Source organism: Dioscorea cayenensis, chromosome 18 (assembly GCF_009730915.1).
Source record: "Dioscorea cayenensis subsp. rotundata cultivar TDr96_F1 chromosome 18, TDr96_F1_v2_PseudoChromosome.rev07_lg8_w22 25.fasta, whole genome shotgun sequence".
Taxonomy (NCBI): domain Eukaryota; kingdom Viridiplantae; phylum Streptophyta; class Magnoliopsida; order Dioscoreales; family Dioscoreaceae; genus Dioscorea; species Dioscorea cayenensis.
Window position 1 is genome coordinate 21,160,709 of NC_052488.1, and position 21,787 is coordinate 21,182,495.

Here is a 21,787-nt window from a genome sequence, read left to right on the forward strand (position 1 = left end):
ATGCTAGATGGAGTGATGACTCGGGATGGTAGTACTGAAGAAAACGATGAAGGAAGTCTGAGCAACCATCATACGTCATTTCCTGCTGTGATGAATGGATCCACGCCTGTTGCAGAATATGTTGCAACATCAGCTACAACATCCATTGAAACTGACAGTGAGTACAATGAGGTAACATGTAAAATGATCTTCTCACAAGCTATAAACTCATAACTGAACATGATTTAATGATATGATGTTGCAAAACCAACGCTTGGAGGAAGAGTTGAGTATATGTAAAGAAAAGCTGTTCAATAATCGAGAAGACCTCGACTCCACGAACAAGGGTACCGCTAAGCTCGACGAGATTCTTTCACTTGAAGAACTAGTAAAACCCGCCATGGTATCTGGGTATATCTGAGAAAGCTCAGTGTCAAGACGGAAGATCTCGTGGAGTTGTGTTTGTCAAGTCAACTCGCCCAACAAAAACGTTAAAGAAAAACAAGTCAAAGCAAGGGAAGAACCAAAAAGTCGAAGCGCCTACATGCTTTCATCGTGAGAAACCGGCCACATAAGACCCAAGTGCAACAAATCGAAAGAAGACTTGAAAAAGTGGAAGAATAATTGGACATGAAGAAGCAATCATTAAAAAGAAAAGTCGAGGGAAGACTATTATAATCAAGAAATTGTGGATTCGAAAAGGTGAAGTACCAAGAGAAGAAGAAGAGTCCTCCAATTCAGGTTCAAGATGGTGATAAAATCAGACAGTGTACAACACTATGGTACAACAATCAATATGTCGACTGAGGTCCCATGAAGTCAATAAAGCAAAAACACTCAAGGAGTGAAAAATCTCTTGATGTCTCTCAAAGTTTATCAAAAAAACAAAAAAGGGGAAATAAAAAGGAGGGAAAATATTATTCAAAAAAGGAGAGGGATTATTTTTTTGAGATCGAAAGGGTGCCTTGGAAGTTATAACTAATTAATGGGGGCATAAAAACCCTAATATCCCAATTTGTTTCCAAAAATTGTTTTTGAAATCAGAAGTAAGCAAAGGAGAAGGCGAAGAGCAGAGAAGAAAAAGATGAGGACAAAGAGGACGGCCCGCCGTGCTCCACCGACCCCACAAGAAATCGTCGCCCGAATGCATGGAAGTAAGGGATGAGAGGGACTCGATTCTCGAGGAAGCCCACCAAGGAGAGAAGAATCGAAGATTTGGGGGAAAGTCGATCTGTCCCTTATGTTTCTTCTCGTGATGCTCAAGTAAGAGAAGCGGAACATCGCCTCAAGACTCGGCCTTGATAGCCAAAGACGAGATGATCTTTGAGATGGGTTCGTGAGTCTTTTCCAGAGCCCATGTTTTGGAGAACAGAGGAAGACGAATCAGAGGACTCCACCACTCGCTCCAAAGTAGGGAGAAGGTTCGAAAGAAGCAACAGTAGGGATGAAGATACCGCAGAAAAAGAAGCGAGTACCAAGCACAAGGTAAGAAACTATTGGAGAAAAGCGAGGACTGTATGCTCCTCACTAGTGTCGAAGAAGAGGTCGCTACTATTCTAAGCTGAGTTCTGGGTGATCTACACCGACACTGTCAAGCACCCTATAGAACGAACATGTCACGTAACCGGTTATAACATCTTCTCGCAACATCCGCCAGCTCACATAGTTCTGACGAGATCCCACTCAAAAAGATCGAGTTGCTCTAAATTAGCTAAAGTGGAAGAAAGTAGCGTCCCGAAAAGAAGGCCCAGCCAAGGAAGAAAAACCCTGAAGAAGGAGAAGGTTAACAAAAAGAAAGTCTTTCTCTCGAACCCGAAGTAGAAGCTTCCCCTAGTGCACAAGAGAAGATGTACTCAAGCAACAAAAACAGGGGAGAAACCATCGCGAAGCTCTAAGAAAGAAAAGAAGAAGAAAGCAACCCAACCGTGAAAAAGACGGTCGATGAAAACGTATTTTATGACAAAGCATCCAAGAAGAAGTTTCGAATCTGTTGAAGGGAGAGGAGTTGTGGTTGAAAGAATGATTGATGAAGGAGCTTTTGAGAAGTATGGGTTAACTGAGCTGCTGCAACAAAGAAGTTTATACAAGTCTGCAACATTTCCAGAAAGCTACAATTTGTCATCGTCCATGAGTTTTACAGTAATTTACTACCATCTGACAAAGGCATTACTAGAGTCTATGTTCGAGGTAAGTGGATCCCGTTTACTCCCACTTGTCTGAATAAATTCTTGGAGTTTAAAACCAGAGGTGAAAGGAAAACTATGAAGAAGGGCTTGAGTCGAATGAAGAAGCTCGAAAAGAAATCATCTGGAGGAAGAACGGAGTCATGGGGAGTAGAAACAAGACTCGAAAGATCAAACCTTACGGCCAAGTACAATGCTCTGCTTTAGACTTGGCATTCGAATTGGTTACCGACCCCGCACAATTCTAGCATAAGCGAAGGAGCTCGCACTTTTATTGTTCGTCGTTGTCACTGGCAAGAAGTTCAACTGGGAAAGCTGATTTTCGAATATTGTGAAAAGAAGTCGATCTGACAAGCTCCTCGACATCACTTGGGTATCCCTGATCACTGTCGCAAGATTTGTTAGCAACATGGAGTACAACTCGTGAAGGGAGAAGCGATCACAAGAAAGTGAAGAAGCTAAAGATTTCTCAGAAACTGTTCAGCCCAGGTAAGAAGATTGATTTACCTGTAGGAAGGGTGTCTCCACCATCAATGCCTGAAGATGACGAAGAGGCAAATCTATTGGTAGAAGAAGAATACGAGAAGATGTCTGAAAAGAGCAACTAGAAGATGCGGAGAGGAAGGCAACGAGCATTATCTCGCAAATTGTTCATCATCGCAAACAAAAAGCGTAAGATTCTATCTCGTCTGAAATTCTTGAGAAGAAGAAGTAAAGAGAGAAGACGATGGCCACGACTCGTGGGGAGATGAAGACCGGAAACTCGAAGATAGGGGAGTTCTGAAGATGGTATAACAAAGCTTGCAACAATTCACGAAGACTTCGCAGATCAATTACGCTCACAAAGGGGGAGAAGTGCTTGCACTGCGATCGACTAGTTATGTGTTTTTCATTTGAACATTTAGTCTTATTGTGTTAAACATTGTTATGTTTTGTCGGGCTCATTATGGTTAATCGATTATTTGTCTCACTAGTCATAGCTTGTAATATTTTCTCAAGTATTTTGTAGCAACTAGATGATATCTTGTCGGTGACAGTAGTTTCGCTCTCCAGCTGATGTTGTTCTCGAAGTAGTAATACGCCGAGCTTAGTCCGCGTCCGTGTCGTTGTAACAGAATGTTGTAACAGAGTCATCCCGTGCGAGGCAGCGCAGTCAAATTACGCCAGTGGGGAGATTGTTAGTGAACCGCGACTATTTATTGGCATGATTTGACACCTAGACCACGCTGACGTGAAAACCAAGCATGACAAAGCATAATCGATGACGTGGCAAGAGTGACGTATGGCAAAGGAGACTTGAGCGCAAGGCAAACATCTCGAAGATCTCGATGGAGCTATTTTTAGTAAAGTCTCAACACTGGAGCCAAATATCTCGAAGATCATGCTGGTTATCTTAAAGATCTCGTGGAGTTATTTTTAGCTAACGCCTTTACAACTTGAAGACAAGATCATATCAAGACCATATTTAGGTGATTTGATCAAGATTAAATATGCGGAGCTTAATTAAAGAAAGATCTATTCATGCGTGTGAATGAAGGAGATATGATTTGAAGAATCCTTGACTGAGAATCATCAAGTCTATTAACCAAGAAGATTCGAGCGACCAAACTTGGGTGAATCAAGCATCAAGTTCGAGAATCTTCGAAGACCAAATTTAGGAGAAGTTTGGCAAGTTTCACGGAAGACGCACAGAGGACGCGCCCTGCGAGGTGGATCATGCGGACGAGGAACCGAGGAGGGAGAGCAGATACGGCAATCGGATCGGAGATTCGGGTCCGATCGACTCGGACTAAGCACCACCGGAGGTTGATGGGTCTCGAGGTCGTCCCGCAACGTAACCGTAACCTCACCAAGTCGCTAGATCGTAATATGTCAGTAAACTTATGTTACAACGGAGTCGCAATGCACTAATTTTAGCATGTGTTTTTAAATTAGTAGCTCGCTGAGATTCTAAAAGAGGTATGCTGCATATATTCGGGACGCCGAGGCGCTCATATAAGCTACCTCGCTCGTAGATCAGTAAGTGCGACTCTTGAGTGACTCTTTCGAGGGAGAGCATGCGTAGCACCAAACAATCTGAGAGGTGAAAGTGATCTTTATCGTCGAGAGCGCTGAGCTGCATGTCGTTCAGACTACATCTATTTTTACCTCTTTTAGTGGATTGTTTATCTCCCGGGCCGGCCCCCGCACGTGAGGCTTGAGCTGATGCCTAACCCAAGTACTCAATGTCTGCCTTGCGCTCTGCTTTGTCGCTTTTTCTTTTATCGATTTACTATGGACTTTCCGGAGTGCTTAAGTGCTACTTAATACCCACAAACCACACCGGAGGAACTAACAATGATCTTACTGCATCTTAGATTAGAGACATATATGATAATTAAACACCTAGATTAGTGTTTAACTAAGGCCCATAGAATTGAGGACAAAACTATCTATGGTCTCTATTGGCTAGAATAAAAATCAAAGCGCAAAAAAAAATTTAAAAATAATAATAATAATAATTTGGTCAAACCTAACTCGTTTTAATACCCGGTTAGTCAATTCAAAATAATCAGGCCCTCAAACTCTATGTTCGCACATAGATTTAATCCAAGCACGTTTCCTTTTTCCTTAAAACCTTTTTTTTTTCAAAAAAATAAAATAAAATTCAATTAACAAATAAAAAAAATGTTTTTTTCAAAAAAAGGAAATTATTTTTGTTTGTAAATAAGCTTGGTCATTGCTCTGAGTGGAACCGGCATTTTTCTTATCATCTCTCATTCAACATGAAAAAAAAAAACCAAAATACCATTCAATAAATAATTCAAAACATGGTTAAAAACTATTTAGTATTTTGATTTAAAAAAAAAACACCACCTTAAAATTAAAGAATTATAATTTTGGCTTATACTAAATTAATGTTTTTAAATATCATTCATTAATATTTATCATTTAGATTTCTCTTCCTATGACATTGGTTTCAATATTTATACATCAATTAATTATCATTGTCATTGTCCATCTCTTCTCATTTTAATTAGTGAAACATCATTTATGATTTTTTTTAAATAATAATGACAAAAATAATTGTGAACCATAACTGAGGTATCTGATTAGAAATATCAAGGTCTTGATATGCAATATAACAAAACAATGAATTCTGAATCTTTCAAAGCACTAAATAATTAACAACCATCTAAAACAGTCCTTTTTTCACCTAAAATTATTAATATCCACAAAACAGCAACAGCCAAGAAATCTCCCAGCCTTACTGTAACCTCTTAAATATCAAACAAACAAAATTTAAAACTAAAAAAAAAAATCAAAATCAAAATTAAAAATTAAAAATTAAAAAGAACCAACCTTGTACCTTCTCTGCTTTCCAAGTTGATGCTCTTGATGACTCTTTCTCCCTCTTCTTCTCTAGTACATAAAAGCCATTAACATACCAAACAGAGCCATTAACACCACCACCACCACCACCACCACCACCAACAACAACAACAACCAAAAGCCTTTGCTTTTCCTCTGAATCTCTTTGATCCATCCATGGCTTCTTGCAAAGCAGTTCTTGGCCTTCCCATAACTGAAAAGTCTTCTTTCATTCCAAGCTCAAGTTCACTTTTCCTAAGAGGAACAAAACAGAGCATGCTCTGTTTCAATAACTCTCCTCTTGTTTTCCCATTAGATCAGAGAAGAACATGCAGATCAATCAAAGTTAAAGCTCCAGTGGCATCAGTTAGTGAGGAGGTGAGAAAGAAGGTTGTCGAGAACCCGAGAAAGCTTAAGGTGCGTGCCGCGGTGACGGTGAGACGAAAAAACAAGGAGGATTTCAAGGAAGCTCTTGTCAAACAACTTGATGCTCTAACTGATAAGATTGGAAGGAATGTAGTTTTGGAGCTCATCAGCACTGAAGTCAATCCAAGTAATACTTTCTTTCTTTTTAAATTTGTTTCTTTTTGTATGCTCTGTTTTTCTTGATTCTTACATAAGTTAGAAATATTTTCAGAGACTAGAATTCAGAAGAAGAGTGGAGAGGCAGTGATCAAGGATTGGTATGAGAAGAAGAATGTAAAGGGAGAGAGGGTTGTTTACACGGCAGACTTCACCGTCGACACAGCTTTCGGGCTTCCCGGAGCGGTGACGGTATTGAATCGGCACCAAAGGGAGTTCTTCTTGGAGAGTATAACAATTGAGGGGTTCGAGTTTGGTCCTGTTCACTTCCCTTTGTAATTCATGGGTTCAATCTACAAAAGACCACTCGACTAAAAAGAATCTTCTTCAGTAATCAGGTGAATTTCGTATAAAAGTATTTATTTATGTTAGATGCAAACCAAATATATTATCTGAAATTTGTTCTATCAGCCTTATTTGCCGTCAGAGACACCGGAAGGATTGAAAAGAGCTAAGAGAAAAGGAACTGAAAAGAGATAAGGGCAACGGAAAGGGGAATCAGAAAAGCTTTCCGATCGAGTTTATGATTATGCTACATATAACGATTTGGGTAATCCTGATAAAGGGCCGGAGCTTGTTAGACCGATCTTAGGTGGTAAAAAGATCCCTTATCCTCGGCGTTGTCGAACCGGCCGTCCTCCAACTGACACCGGTGAGCTTTCTAAATCTTCAAAAAGTTATACATTCTTTTGACTATAAGCATTGTCTTGAATTCAATTTGCCAACTTGAACCAAGTAGTCAATGGGAATCCACACCTGCCAACTTGCCAACTTGCCAACATATGAATGAGAAACAAAGACTTGGTCTAAAATATTAATCAAAGTTTGTAATGTTGCTGTTTTAGATTTGCTGGCTGAAAGTAGAGTAGAGAAGCCACATCCAGTGTATGTTCCAAGAGATGAAGCATTTGAGGAGTTGAAACAAGGGGCATTCTCAGCAGGGAGATTGAAAGCAGTGTTACATAGTTTAATACCATCCTTGATTGCAACTATATCCAGTGATAAGCATAATTTTCAAGGATTCCATGATATTGATCTTCTTTATAAGGAAGGCCTTTTGCTTAAGATGCAAATTCAAGACCATCTTCTTCGCAAGCTTCCCATTGTTAGGAAGATACAAGAGTCTAGTGAGGGCCTTCTTCGCTATGATACTCCATCTATTTTATCCAGTAAGTTTGGCTTTTTGATTCTATTTATTATCTTCAAGAGTTTTATTAATTTCTTGTAATTTGGTGAACTGATTGGCTTTAAAATGGGTTATTACAGAGGACAAGTTTGCGTGGTTGCGAGACGATGAGTTTGGCCGGCAAGCTCTTTGCCGGAATTAACCCGTGAATATCGAAAAAAACTTCAGGTAATTGTGCGTTGGTTTTTGATATACATCATGTTAAATTCATTAATGTTTAATTTATACACTTACTACATACATTTATATAAATCTAGTGTGAAGTTAAATATATCATGCTTATCGAATTCAGGTATTTCCACCTATTAGTAAACTCGACCCTGCCATCTACGGCCCACCGGAATCTGCTATCACCAAGCAACACATTGCCGGAAATCTCAACGGAATGACAATCGAACAGGTAACATCAGAAAACAAATCCCGCGCAATTTTCAATCCTCAATTTACCAAATAAATAAACAACAACTAATTATGTCGAAAACAATGAAGGCATTGCAAGAAGAGAAGCTGTTTATGCTCGACTACCATGACATCTACTTACCATTCATTGACCGCATCAACGCAATGGAAGACCGGAAAGCATATGCAACTCGGACAATATACTTCTTGACTCCTCTTGGCACAATGAAACCGGTTGCCATTGAGCTCACATTGCCACCACCTTCTCCAGGCCTACCTCGGCCCAGCCAGGTCCTCACACCGCCTTGCGACGCCACCACCAACTGGCTCTGGCAACTTGCTAAAGCTCATGTTGGTTCCAACGATGCCGGAGTTCACCAACTCGTTAATCATTGGTACCAAATGTTCAACATTTACTTATGGTCATGTTTCATGTATGTATGTGAGTCTTATCATTAATAATTTTATTAGGTTACGGACACATGCTACCATGGAGCCATTCATATTAGCAGCTCATCGTCAGCTAAGCGCAATGCACCCGGTGTTCAAACTACTAGACCCACACATGCGGTACACTCTAGAGATCAATGCATTGGCCAGACAGAACTTGATCAATGCTGATGGTGTCATTGAGTCTTGCTTTACTCCCGGCCCTTATTGCATGGAGATTAGTGCTGATTATTATGATAAGCATTGGCGTTTCGATCTTGAAGGCCTTCCTGCTGATCTGATTCGAAGGTATTAATTTAAATTTTAAAAATAAACCGAATTTTTTTACTAAGGTGATATCATGGTGATGTGAATTTGCAGAGGGATGGCAGTGGAGGATGAAACACAACCTCATGGTCTGAGATTGGTCATTGATGACTACCCGTACGCGAACGATGGCTTGCTAATCTGGTTCGAAATCGAGAAATGGGTTCGAACCTACATTAAACCGTACTACCCGAACCCGGGTTCAGTCCGGTCCGACCCAGAGTTACAGAGTTGGTACAACGAGTCAATCCACGTGGGACACGGTGACAAGCGCCACGCGTCGTGGTGGCCCCAACTGTCCACCCCGAACGATTTAATCGCGATTTTAACGACCCTGATCTGGCTCGCATCGGCGCAGCACGCGGCTCTAAACTTCGGCCAATACCCGCTCGGCGGCTACGTCCCAAGCCGACCACCAGTTATGCGCCGATTAGTTCCTGAGTCGGCGCGGGACCCCAAAGACTACGCCGAGTTCCTCGCCGATCCACACAAGTACTTCCTCGCTGCGATGCCTGGAGTGTTGACGGCGACGAAGTTCATGGCGGTGGTGGACACGTTGTCGACGCACTCGCCGGACGAGGAGTACCTCGGGGAGAGACAACAGCCGCACACGTGGACGGCGGATAAGGAGGCAGTGGAAGCGTTCCAGGAGTTCGCGGTGGCGATGAAGGAAATCGAGGAGGAGATCGGGAACCGGAATCGGGACACGAGTCGGCGGAATCGGTGCGGTGCTGGAGTCTTGCCGTACGAGTTATTGGTACCGAGTTCGCAACCCGGTGTCACGTGCCGGGGCGTGCCTAATAGTGTTTCTATTTGAGATCAAAGTCCTTACGTATATATATATATATATATATATATAAATTGGATGTTAGGTGAGTGTTATTAATTATTAGATATATTTAATTGTAATGTTTAGTAATATTGGGTATGTATAGGAGAGAGGCTTGTGTTTGATTATAATGGAGAGTTTCTTTTGTATGTGATGATAAAGAGTACCATTGAAAAATTTTATAGTGGAGCACAGAAGGGAACATATTCCTCCTTTTTGATAGCCAATCAATATATGACATTTCACATCATGCAGTGCCTCTCTTATTGCAATGAACTATGGAGAGAGAGGGAGTTGATGACACATGAATTTAATTTCATATTGAGATTGAAAGAGACTCTCCAGCACTGATTTAATGACTTTGTTGGCCATATGGCTCACTTTGAGTGCATGATAATGAGAAGTTAATGGGGACATGAAATTATTGGTGTTGAGGTTGTTTAGTTTAGACACATCTTTATTAGTCAATTTCACAGTAGCTTGTGCAGTGCAAAACCACATGCACAAAGAAATTTACGTTAAAAGTTTTTTCTTTTTTTAAAAAAATTATATAAGTTCTCTCTTTAGAATTTAAGTAATACCAATTGAATCATTTATCATATAACAAGATGATATATATTCATAACAAATTTAAAATGCATAAATTAATTAATAACATTGAAATGTCAAAACAATAACACCAGTCTTACTAACACCTAATTCTGTCTGTAGGTCCACCATGACATAAAAGTGCTAAGACTAAACTCAAAACCTTTTAAAATTAGAGATGCACTGGTACACACCTACAAACAAACAAACAAGCTCAATTGATTTCAAGCAACATAGACTTTTCTTTTCCAAACCAAGAATTCATCCATGTTGAGTCTCATTCCATCTAAAACACCATATACAATATGGGAGTCATAATCCTCATGAACAAGTCTTCATAGTAGAATTAGACAGGCCGCTATCATCTTCCCCTTTGTACACACTATCAAACCTACAAGCATTAAATCCTTGCTTTTCCCCCTTAATTTGCCTGTGATTGGTTTAATAGTTTGCCATTTCCAAGTTCCTACTTATATATATATAAATCATAGCAGCAAACATAGATAATTTATTATTTATTTATTCATTTTGTATTTAACACAAAAGGCTAGATAAATAGCTATAGTTATAATAATAATAATAATAATAGGAAAAGGAAAAAGTATTGTTACGTAGGGTACATGGGTCGAGATTATTCGACTTCTCCAGCGAGCAAGGGTAGAGAAGCAGCTTCTGGAAGGCGCGAGCACGGTTGTGCCGCTACCCGCTGGCCTCCGGCGAGGGCTGTTAGGGTTCGACCGCGTCGCCCTCGGAGATTCGAGGCCACGGCGGACGAGCTGCCTAACGGCGGCGATAAGATGCGCTGCCGGGTCAAGGGTGGTGCCGCCAAACGGAAGGCCTCGCGGAAGCTAGCGTGACGAGTGAGGGCCTCCTCCGGCGAGATCCGCCGACCGGAGCGGCGGATCTCGTCCTCCACCGCCTCGGAACACAGGCCGCACACCCAGCGTCCACCGTGCCGATCCCTCACTCTGGCGATGTAGGCTGGCGTGCACTCCTCCCTCAACCCGCAGCACTCGCACGCGGCCCATTCCACCTCACCGACCGCCGTCGCCGACATCGGTAAACCCTAACCCTAACCCTAATCCAAGAAAAACCGGGATCGAAGTGGAATTTGTACCTTTTTGGGATGCGATCCGGGGCTACCTCGCCGCCTCGCCGACGGCGGGAGGGTCTCACCATCCTCGTCCGCCGCCGGGGCCAAAGTGATGACATCTCCGGGTTATCGGGTCTCTAGAGGGTGGATCCGGATCCGATAAGGCGGGGAATCATCGGCGGCTACGATTTCTTCAGATCAGCGAGGAGAGATCATCGACGAGGGGAAAGCTCGAGTAGTTGTGATTGGGCCTCTATTTAATGGATGGGTGGGGTGGGTGAGTAGTGGGCCCGTCCTCAATCATTGGGCCTTGGGGTGGGGCCCAATAAAGGCCGTGATTGGTGCCACGTCATCGGGATGAGCTCAAAGGAGTGGTGCTCATTGAACGGAATTTTTGCCAGCTGGAATCTACTTAGCGCCAGGTCAGCCAGTCTTCATGCTTATCTCTTTGTAAATACTTTCCATTTGGGTATTGATTCTTGGACTCTTGAAAGTAACTTATTGACGTTACTCTGTGACCTGGCTTGTTGTTCTCGCATTGCTGATGGGCTGGGCTTAGTCCCGGTCCAGTGTGATTGGGCTTCATGATGTTGAGATGGGTCCCACCTCTTTCGCCGCACATAACGTTTGTGCCACGTGGCTACGAAGGTGCTGATTGTAAGTTATTATTATTATTTTTTAATTGTTTTCCACTTAAAAAATATTATTGAAATTCGCATTAATAGCAAAATATTTAGATTCAAAAACAAAATTTTAAGGAACGTTAGAATTTTGGCCCGATAGTATCTACCGTGGTTGTAAGTGAGAGATCTCGAGTTCGAATCTCCGATTTCTGATCGATGGTCATATTTAGGGTTCGCCCATGGGAGTTACGTGTGAGATTAGCTACCGTTCCCGCTCAGGGGTTGCGTGGCGGGAGTATTATTCTCAAAAGGTCGTTCAAACTACCGTGGCGGGTGCTGCTCCGTCTGCATTTCGTCGCTTTGCTTTTGTCGACTATCGAAACTTTGTCGAAAAAACAAAAACAAAACAAAAACAAAACAAAACAAAATTTTATCAATAGAGTTACTTTATACATTGCAGAAGAGGCCAATTGCAGATGTATATTGCATGTAACCATAACATATTTTTTTATTTTGTTTATATGTATATATGATGCATAATTAATTTGAAAGTTTTTATAAAGAAATGAGGAAAACAGTAAATGAAAGATATGTTACGAGGATAAAATAGTGATTATTTATTGTTTAGTGGTGACAGAATTACTCTTTTTGTTTATCATTTAAATGTAAAACATTAGGCTACGCTAATGGTGAGTAGGTGTGGAAATACACTGTCTTGGACAAAAATTGTGCAAATGTAAACTGAGTTCAGAAATGATTGAGTTGTTCGATTTAAATTCGGTCTCGGCCTAAACATGAAAATTATGGTAATCGGACCATTTTATCTCTAAAATTTAAAGACCACAGTCTTAAGGCAACTGTTTTAAGTCCATGCTTTCAAAAGTTTGAACTAGATTTTTGCATAATTTGAGTTGAGTTTTGGATTGTTGACACTGTTATTTTACATTTAAGCTATGTTTGATTACAACATGGAAAATGGGTGGAAAAGAAAATTTTTCCGTAGAGTATTTTTTCATGGAAATTTTTTTATGAAAAACAAAAAACTAGTTGTTTGATTGATATTATTTTCATGGAAAATGTAGGTTATATAATTCAAATAAATTTGAGCATCCGGATAACCTGATTTTAAAATAAACTGAGTTTGAACAAGTTATGTTTGTCTGAATTTAAAACCAGATCCGAATAATAAGTTTATCTATTTATGGTAATAGCTGTCCAAATCTAGTTTTGCCCAAACCTGAATTTCTACCACCTCTAGTGGTGAGTGCAGATGAGTTCAACTTGGCCTACTGAAATCCGACAAGCAAATACAGATTGGTCGTAGAATGCTTAGGTCGGTTCAAAGCACGTGCTTGGACCATACATTAGTCATTTGTGGTTCTGCGGTCGTGAGAAGCCCGTTGCGTTAACCCTTTAAACTGTCGGGTAGTGCAAGCTTTTTAAGTTTTAGGGCTTGTTTGGATAAGTTTATAAAAAAAGTGCTTTTTTTTGCTTTGGTAGAAGCACTTTTTGGGAAAAAATCTTTTCGATGAAGTTAAGTGCTTATAAAAAGTTTGGTCTTTTGTGAGCTTATAAAAATAAAACATTTTTGGGACTTATTTCTACGACTTGAACAGCAAAAAGGCGATCCGAAACAGCGATAAATCGTCATAGCGACTTAACTTATGAAATAAGTGCTTTTGGATCATCTATAAGTTGATCCAAACAAGCCCTTAATTTCAACAACTAGATATGAGTTGACCCGTAAAGCAGTTCGGTTCATTGACCCATCCGGACCATTGACCGAGTCCGGTTCACCCAAAAACTGGATTGTGCCGCAAAAGTTGGGCCCGCCGGGACCTAGTTAACAGGCCCGTGCCCACTAGCTACCAACCTATTTTTCATTATTTTTTTAATTTCATGAATGAATGCCTCCCACTTTGATAATGCATGTGATTATCATTATTGGATTATGATAATTAATTTAAAGTTCATAGTGTTTAGTAGACTTAGGAATGCTACTAAATATTCTATGTAGGACGTACGTACTTTTGTATTAAATAAATGGTCCATTAGTGACAACTTATATTATATATAAGTGGGCAATTTAAAAGGATAATAATTGAGAGCTCATGCCAAATGACATACGTTATGAGCAATGGGAAACGAAGTTAATGGAGGTTTTGGATTTTTTCAATTAATTTCCAGAATAAAACTTATATGTCAACTTGATTCACTTTGGGTTTAGTTTTCAATATTTATATTTGATTCTAAATATATTAAAATTGTATCTTATCCTTTTCACTCTTTGTTTTAGTGGGTGGATATTAATCAAATCAAGTATTATTATTATTATTATTAGGGAAAATTACTGTTCACCCCTCGTAATTTTTCAAAACTTCAAAAAACCCCTCCTACTTTTTACACACCACGACTAACCCTTCCAGTTAGTGTTTAACTTCCCTTTTACCCCTCAGTTCACTCGAATGGGTCAGTGTTGTGAAATCCCATTTTTGGCCACGAAAATGGTGGGAAAGGAAAGCGCAGAAATCACGTCGTATTCGACCTTTTGAAGAACTTTTACGCTTTGGTTTCGATAGAGCAATGCTCGAGGGAGTTACATTACATCTTGTTATTCTCCTCGTTATCATACCCAGAAATATATAAATCGGTTTCTCGAGCAGGAAAATGAAATTGATTTCCATCGGATTGATCGAGTGCACTTCGTCTTGAATGAGTGTAGTCGATTTTATTGTCGGCAGGAGCGTGTGCCGTTGTCGTCTTCTCGTTTATGGTTGTAAAGTTGTATTACGGACGAGAAAGAGCGATGAAATTCTGACGAGTTCGTTTTCGTTGTAAAGTTCTTCTCGTTTATGGTTATCTATTTGTATATTTTTAAATAATGTTTAACTATTTGCTATTATCCGGTTTAAATATTTTACTAATATGTTTAATAATTGTCGTATCCGTTTAATACTTCCCATCTCCGGGTTTAACATTATCTTTTACATGTATAACTATTCATAAGCGTGTAAATTCTCAAAAGTCTCTGCGTAAAAGCGGTGATCTTTTTCGTTTGATCTGAATTGTTGGCATGTGGCGCGTGGCGGTGCGAGGTTATGGTATCCGTGCGTGAGAATTAATGGCGGCATTAATTCTTATGCCTGAGCAACTCTATTCAGAACACCCGATTAGTTCTCGTCGATCGATATCGACGTCTGTCGTTTAACTTTTTCTCGGATACGAAGAGTCGACTGCTTGTGGACTTCACGCCATAAATAACCGGGAAGAACCACTCACGTGGGACGACCGACTCCTCAGTCGTCCTCATCGTCCTCCTCCTCCTCCTCCTCCTCTTCCCAGTGGACTGACCACTCTATCACGAAAGGATGTTTCGTGAGCCTTCTTCTTTTATCTTGAGAATCGATTAGCCCGTGTCATGAACTAGTTAAACTATCTCTTTTCTGCCCTGAGCGAAGTCTCTCATAATTGCACGAATGCGGAGGATTCTCCGGTGATGGATGGCGGGAAAGCGATTAAAGAAGCGTTTCGACTTGGGTATGAAAAGAAAGTTTTTCACGTATTGCGTGATTGCGGAGGATTCTCTAGAGGAGGAGATCGTGAAACATCCTTTAAAGGCTGAGGGTTGACATTTACCACTTGAGACTTTTACATTAGCGTTTAAGAAAATGGCGTCGATGTACTGTTATTCGTTACGTGTTTAACTATCGGGATCGTCGTTTAAGTCCTACCATGACACGTTGATTAATAGTCGTTTTTCATGAATGTGTGTTGTTTAACCTTTTTAATGTTGTACGTTTTGCGGGTTGAGTTGATGCGCTTGTTATGCGACCCATGTGTGAAAGCGTTCGAATGTCTGAGACACTTGTTTCGTTATCACGAGGTCGAGTCGTGAGTGTCAAAGTCAGAAGCCGGGACGTTGTAAATGTTGTAAATGTTGTAAATCTTTGTAAATGTTGTAAATGTTGTAAATCTTTGTAAATGTTGTAAATGTTGTAAATCTTTTTATAAATAAAAGCGAAACAATCGTATTTGATTTGTGAACTTACGAAATTTAAAGCAGAGACCTAGTAAAAAGCAATGTGGGGAAACAAAAAGCGTCATTGTAAACAATAGAAAAAAGTTAAACAATACTCGAGTTACTCTTTAAACAATAGACGGTGTTTAAGAAAAATACGTAAATATGTTTTAAGCGGTGACCGGGAGGTACCCATCTAGCAGCGTTGTCGATTGAAAGCATTCAATTTAAAGCGATAACATATTATTTACATGATATAGACTTTTGAGTTAAGCAGGTTAACAGTTATTTTAAACACTATATGTATCTGTTTAAACATAAAAAGCTAGCGTTTACGGAGACTCATGTTGAGTTGAGAACTTTCATTCGAGCGATGACGACATGTCTTCCTCGCGACGATGACATATATTTCCCTTTTTGCCCTTGGGATGGAGGGAAAAAAATACCGCCCGATCACATCGCGTCTAATCTAACCTCTATCGTACAAGCTGTGCGCTTTTTGTTTTGCGATTCGATTTGCATTTGTTTATTCTTTACATCTTCTACTTCTTCTTAGATACGTCTTCGTTTTTGTTCTTCATTTCATTTTGGTTTTATCTGATTTGGTTTTCGATCAGAGTATATTATGGAGAGTTTTTGTGGTATTGCTAGATTGACGGGGAGGGAAAGAGTGCTAATGTTCACGGCTCGAGACTTCTTGGGAATTGGTGTTAGTGAGATATGTGAGCGATGGGGTCTCGAAGTTTCTCTTGTCGGGGGTTAAGTTACATCGCACGGATGGATATAAAGCGGTTTTGCCAATAGAAAAGCGATGTTGACTTCCGTCGGATGTCGTCGTCACTCCGTCTTCAGAATGTGCTTTGTAGTTGATCTTGTCGTCGGGAGCGGAAAATGTGCCATTCTGCGAATCCTAATGAAAAGCGAGGGTTTTACTCGTTGTAAGTTCCTTTTCTTTTAATTATTTCGGGTTATGCAGGGGTCGTTTATTGTTTAAATATGTCAAAATCATTTGGTTAGCATATTGTACTAGTCCTTTACGTTATTAGTTAATTGTTTAAGTATTTAATTTAACGTTTAACTATTAGTCATTATCAGCTTAAAGCATTATATTCTCAAAGCTTAACGTATTGATCTTTTCGTTTTGAGTTTGAAGTGTTGGCGGGAATTGATTCTGCAGAGTGCTCCAGTTCGTCCCATGGTGACCACGGCGGTGTGGGATGTCTTCGCTTCCCGTCGGATCGTTACGAAGTGTTGTCGTTGGATATTGGTCGGCGTTTTGGCGAGTGTCGAACATTTCGAGGGATGTACTTGAAAATCATGCGATCAAAAGGAATTTTGACTTCAAATTCGTAAAGAGCGAAAAAAACAGTCGGGTGGTTGTGGAATCTTAGCTGTAGATGGTTTGTCGGGTTTCTATGTCGTCTGTGGCGGGTACTTTACTTGTCGCCGACTCGCCTAACTCCGTGCTCGACCAAAGGTCGAGATAGATTCCATTGTCGAGATATGCGAGTCGAGATTAGAATACCCGGGATTTAAATACCAAAGCAGGATATTAATCGGACGTAATTAAAGAACTTACCATGTCAGTCGCGTCCTTATCGTACCGGACATGAAGAATAATGCTGTATTCTTGTTTATCATTGTCGGGGACGGCGAGCGTGGAAGTGGCCATTCATGATTATCGGGAGGATGACAATTTGAACTTCGATGCGGGTTCGTGCAGCGTCCCGATCATAGCCACATGGTGTGTCGTATGCGTCGTCCTGCTTTGGCATAAGCAGTATGGCCAGTGATCGATGATGGGCAGCGCTTCTTGTAAGGATATGGCTCTTTGCTCGCGACTTTTGTATTATCGTCTGGCGTCCGTCACATCATCGGTGACCGATCTCCTTCCCCTCAGCGGCGTGTATAACTTTGTCGGCGTGTGGTCTTGGCGTCGTTCTTCCAGCGACGGTCTTGAGGATTAAGCGATAACGAGATATTAGAGACCATATTGTAAATATTTAAATGATATTATCAATTGTTACATGATATTATATATAATTAAGCGGTAAAGGCGAAAACTTAAATGATAACATAATGGTATTAAACACTATTAGGTAATAGTTAAACACTATAAGAAACTCTTTAAACAATATCATAAAAAAGCGTTACACTTACGGATCCGTAGGCGGTTGAGGAAGATCCTCGTCGACTCCTGCTCGTAGTTGTTAAAAACGACTCGAGGCCCGACCCATTTCTTCTTCTTGGAATAAAAAGCTTTCAGAGCCGTCCGGTCGATTTTTGATTGGCCTTGATCGTCTCTCTCGTTGCTCGGTCGGGGGTCTTCATCGACATCTTCGCTCCGATCGCGGGGGCGATGGCGACGGCATCGTCATGCATGAACAGCGTCACTTTACATTGTTGTTCTTGTTGTGGGATTGTATGCGGCCCGATCTTGAGACGAGCAGCGGCAGCATCAGCCGATGAACAGCTTCCTTACGTGGTTCTTGTTGTGGTGGGATTGTGTCACGCTTGGGCTGCGTGTCTTGTCGACGCGACGCGGCAGTGATTCGACGATCTTCTCGGCCCAGTGGTCGTAGCAGCGGCATCGTTGGGAGACACACCCTTAACTTGTTCTTGACCTTGAGGGATTGTGTCCATCTTTTGATCTGCAATCTGGCGGCCGGTTCAGCGGGTCGGCGATTTCATCGAGAAGAGAGTCGGCGACCTTCTCGGCCGTAGCGACGGCGCATCGTCTCGATGTCCTCGGCGTCGTAGCCGTGTCGTCAGCGGCGGCAGACTCGATATGACATCGGTACTCGATGGTGTTGCTATTGTTTCATCGTCGGTAGCGGTGGAGACGAGGCGATATTGTTCTCCTCTTTTTCGTAGTCTCTTGAATGTGACGCCTTGGAATGACCTTCCGATGATGTCGTCGTCGTCAATTCGACGCCCTCGTTACGTCCGGGTGCTTCGGTTCTTCGAGGGATAGGCGCTGGCCGGTTGTGAAAACGTCCTTCAGGCGCCTCACGCACGGCGAGCAAGAGAAACTTCGATCGTCAATATCGGCAGTACTGCGTAAAAGTTCGCGGTGACATCTTCGCCCGATGTTACGGGGTGAGGGTCTGCCAGCGGTCGGAGGGCTGCCGTGGTCGGGGGACTGTCGTTGTCGTGGTAGGGGGTTGTTACTGATCTGTAGGGGTAGGGGGAGGGCTTCTCCGTCGAGGGACTGCGTCTTGGCGTGGTGGTGGAAGTAGGAGAGCAGGCGTCAGCCTAGCGATAAAGCTGCCTCTCGTCCTGCGCCCTGACGAGTGGTTCGGGAGCGATGGCATCCGTCCAGGTCGGTTGGGCGCCCAGACAAATATTTCTTCTTGACGTTCGCAGGGAACCATTTCGGGAAACTAACGTATGTAAACCAAAACAATTTCAGTGAGATCGTTCATTTTTAAACTATAAAAACTATATATTTAAAGCGTTATAGAATATAATTAAGCGGAGAACAAAAATATTTAAGCAGTTATGAATAATAGTTAAAGCGGTAAATACTAAAGTTAAGCGCTAAATAAAATGTTTAAACATTAAAGACTTATGTTAGACATTGTCCATGATTTATTACCTCTTTTTCCATCGACGATGACAAGCTCGTTTCTACCGTCGCTTGCTTAGGTAAGTACTTTCACCGTGTAGCGACATCCTTGGGATCTTGCCGAAGCGGACTTTCTTCCCGTTCGAGTCATCTCGTAAAACCAGGACGTTAAAGCGGCCGAAAGCGACCCTTAATGTACCACGTGTTGGTCTTCTTCCCGAGCGATCTATCTTGCGCTCGGGCGGCACGTGGAATATCCTCCATAAGCCACTTGTCACATCGCGCTGCGCCACGTGCGTGTCGCCCAGCGGTCGGTAGATCATCGGCGTAATCAGCGATCCGAGTTCGGAGCCGAGCGTGATGTATTTGGGAAGAAGGGCTGTCCCCCAGTGAGAATGCACCATCGGGAGTTTGACAAAATTATTTTCTTCTCCCTCTAGTCGAACAAGTTCGCGTGAGTGCTCTTGATGGAGTCTCTGTGTCTCGTGGGTCTTTTGATGAATCTACAGAGCCTTGACAGCGACCGGTTTTCTTCTTACGAAAGACCAGCTGCGTCGCCATTCATGTATGCAGACCAAAACGAGGAGCCACATCTTGAGGTCGCGAAACTCGGCGAGCTTTCCCCGATCTCGAATTTATTGGTGCGACCATCGTGCATGCTGCAAAAGAGAATCAAGAAGGGGCCTACTCTTGGTATATGGCTTCGGCTCGAGTGAGCAGCCAAGCGGTGTCCTTGAATAATCTCCCGGTGTAGGGGTCGTGTTAACTTTTCAATTCGACTAAGGTCTCCATGGCCGGGTGTCGAAATAGCAGCGCCCGTTAACTAGGTTGACCGCCCAGTAATCACAAACTGCGGTATTGACAAAAAGTTTAAGCGGAAATATAAGGTTTTAAGCGGTAAACTCTCGGTTATTAAGCAGAGATATAAAAATGTTAAGCAGAGACCCATTTTGTTAAGCAGAGGCGAGAATACTTAGCAGAGACAACAAATGTTAAAGCTGTAACATCTCATTTCTTAAAGCGTCGACCTCGTTTGTAAACGCATACCATATCAAAGCGAAAGCGAAATGTACATTATAAATATTACACAAATCATAACAATCGAAAAAGCTATTTCGATAGTGTATACATCTGAAAAATGCAAAACAAAACAAAACCCTAGCCAGAAATCTCCACTGAGACTAACAAAACCCCGAGTAGAAATCTCACGAGACTTGATATCTTCCAACAAAAAGCAGGAGCACAAAACAAAACCGAAAAAAATCTTTCTTTAGTATGAGCAGTTAACGTAAAACCATACCAATACTTAGATTGCAAGCTCGATGAAATGCCCGACTAGTTCGTGCGGGGACTTCTCCTTGAGATCTGGGGTGGAAAGGGAAAAGGCGATGAAATGCCAATTACGGGAGGCTTGCCGGTGAGAGACAACTCGGAGAGCCGCGAAATGGAAAAGGCGAAGGCGTGAGTTGAGAAAAAAGCAATTAAACGGCTCCCGATAAATTGTCTCTTGGGGTTCTCCCTACGGAAAAACCCCCACTCCTCTCAAATCGCCGAGATGGCTGCGTACGACTCCCATGCAAGGGCATTTTCGTCCAAAAATTTGAAACTCACTCCGTTCACATCCGATTCTAGGGGTTTGGGGTTTGAAAAAACATAGACTTTTAAAAGGAGGGGTTTTGGGGATCGAAAAACTAACGGGTGTTTTTAGCGATTTTACAAACTTAAAGGGTTTTGGCAATTTCCACTTATTATTATTATTATTATTATTATTATTATTATTTATCTTCTTTTAGTTTGGATGAGGATCAAGAACAAAGAAAATCAAACCATATTATCTTTCTTTATTTTTATTTTTTTAACTAAAACAAGTTTTAAATATTAATTTTTAATAACGGATATGGATTCTTATGATAAGAAATTATCTTTTGTTTTAGAGATGAGTATTAATGGTATATTTTTTATTTTAACATATATTTATCAATTTCACAAATTAACTCGAAATTAATTATTGTTGTTAGTGATACCCAAATCATCACAGCTAACTTAATTAGTGATATTAACACTCTTAATATAAGATTAAATAGATTAATCCATTTTCCATCAAACTAAAATAATGATTAATCATAAAAGATTTACACTGAAAGTAGGTAATTTTTTTTTTTAAAAAAAAGCTGTTAAATAATTAATCACAGAATAATAAAAGAAAAACAAAAAGATAAAGTTTATACAACACAAGGGCCATCCATGTGCTATATATTAATGAATTTGGTGTAGTTAGTTTGTCCCACGTTAGACATTAATATTTAATATACTTGTATTAATATTCTCTTCATGCATGTGCCTTCATTTTTAATGAACCGCGTTAACAATAAGGAACCATGTTCATCCTTAAAATTTTTTTTAAGGACATTCTTACGTGCACCTGTGAGGGGCTGTCTGACCTACAATTATAACCCCATTCCACAGTTAGTGATAATCATGTTTAACAACAACCAAAAAAAAAAAAATATCTATATATATATATATATATCTATATATCTATATATACAATTAAAAATTAAATACTTATTTTTAAACTTTTGAAGCTTGTAGTTTGTCGTACATTGCTTGGTATAAAAATTGTATTTTGTCC

General features: G+C 40.9%; 1 protein-coding gene and 1 pseudogene across 1 annotated transcript; one reads left to right on the forward strand and one right to left on the reverse strand.

Moving 5' to 3' along the window:
* The first annotated feature begins 5,486 nt into the window (after positions 1–5,486).
* Positions 5,487–9,515, forward strand: LOC120282326 (annotated as a pseudogene).
* An 838-nt stretch (positions 9,516–10,353) lies between these two features.
* LOC120282465 lies at positions 10,354–10,996 on the reverse strand. The gene has a single exon (XM_039289286.1). The coding sequence runs from the start codon at positions 10,908–10,910 to the stop codon at positions 10,485–10,487; it is 426 nt and encodes a 141-aa protein (XP_039145220.1). The 5' UTR covers positions 10,911–10,996; the 3' UTR covers positions 10,354–10,484.
* Between the last annotated feature and the right edge of the window lie 10,791 nt (positions 10,997–21,787).

Excerpts from the sequence above, each read along its gene's own strand:
- LOC120282465 (XM_039289286.1), bottom strand. The coding sequence starts at position 10,910 with ATGTCGGCGACGGCGGTCGGTGAGGTGGAATGGGCCGCGTGCGAGTGC.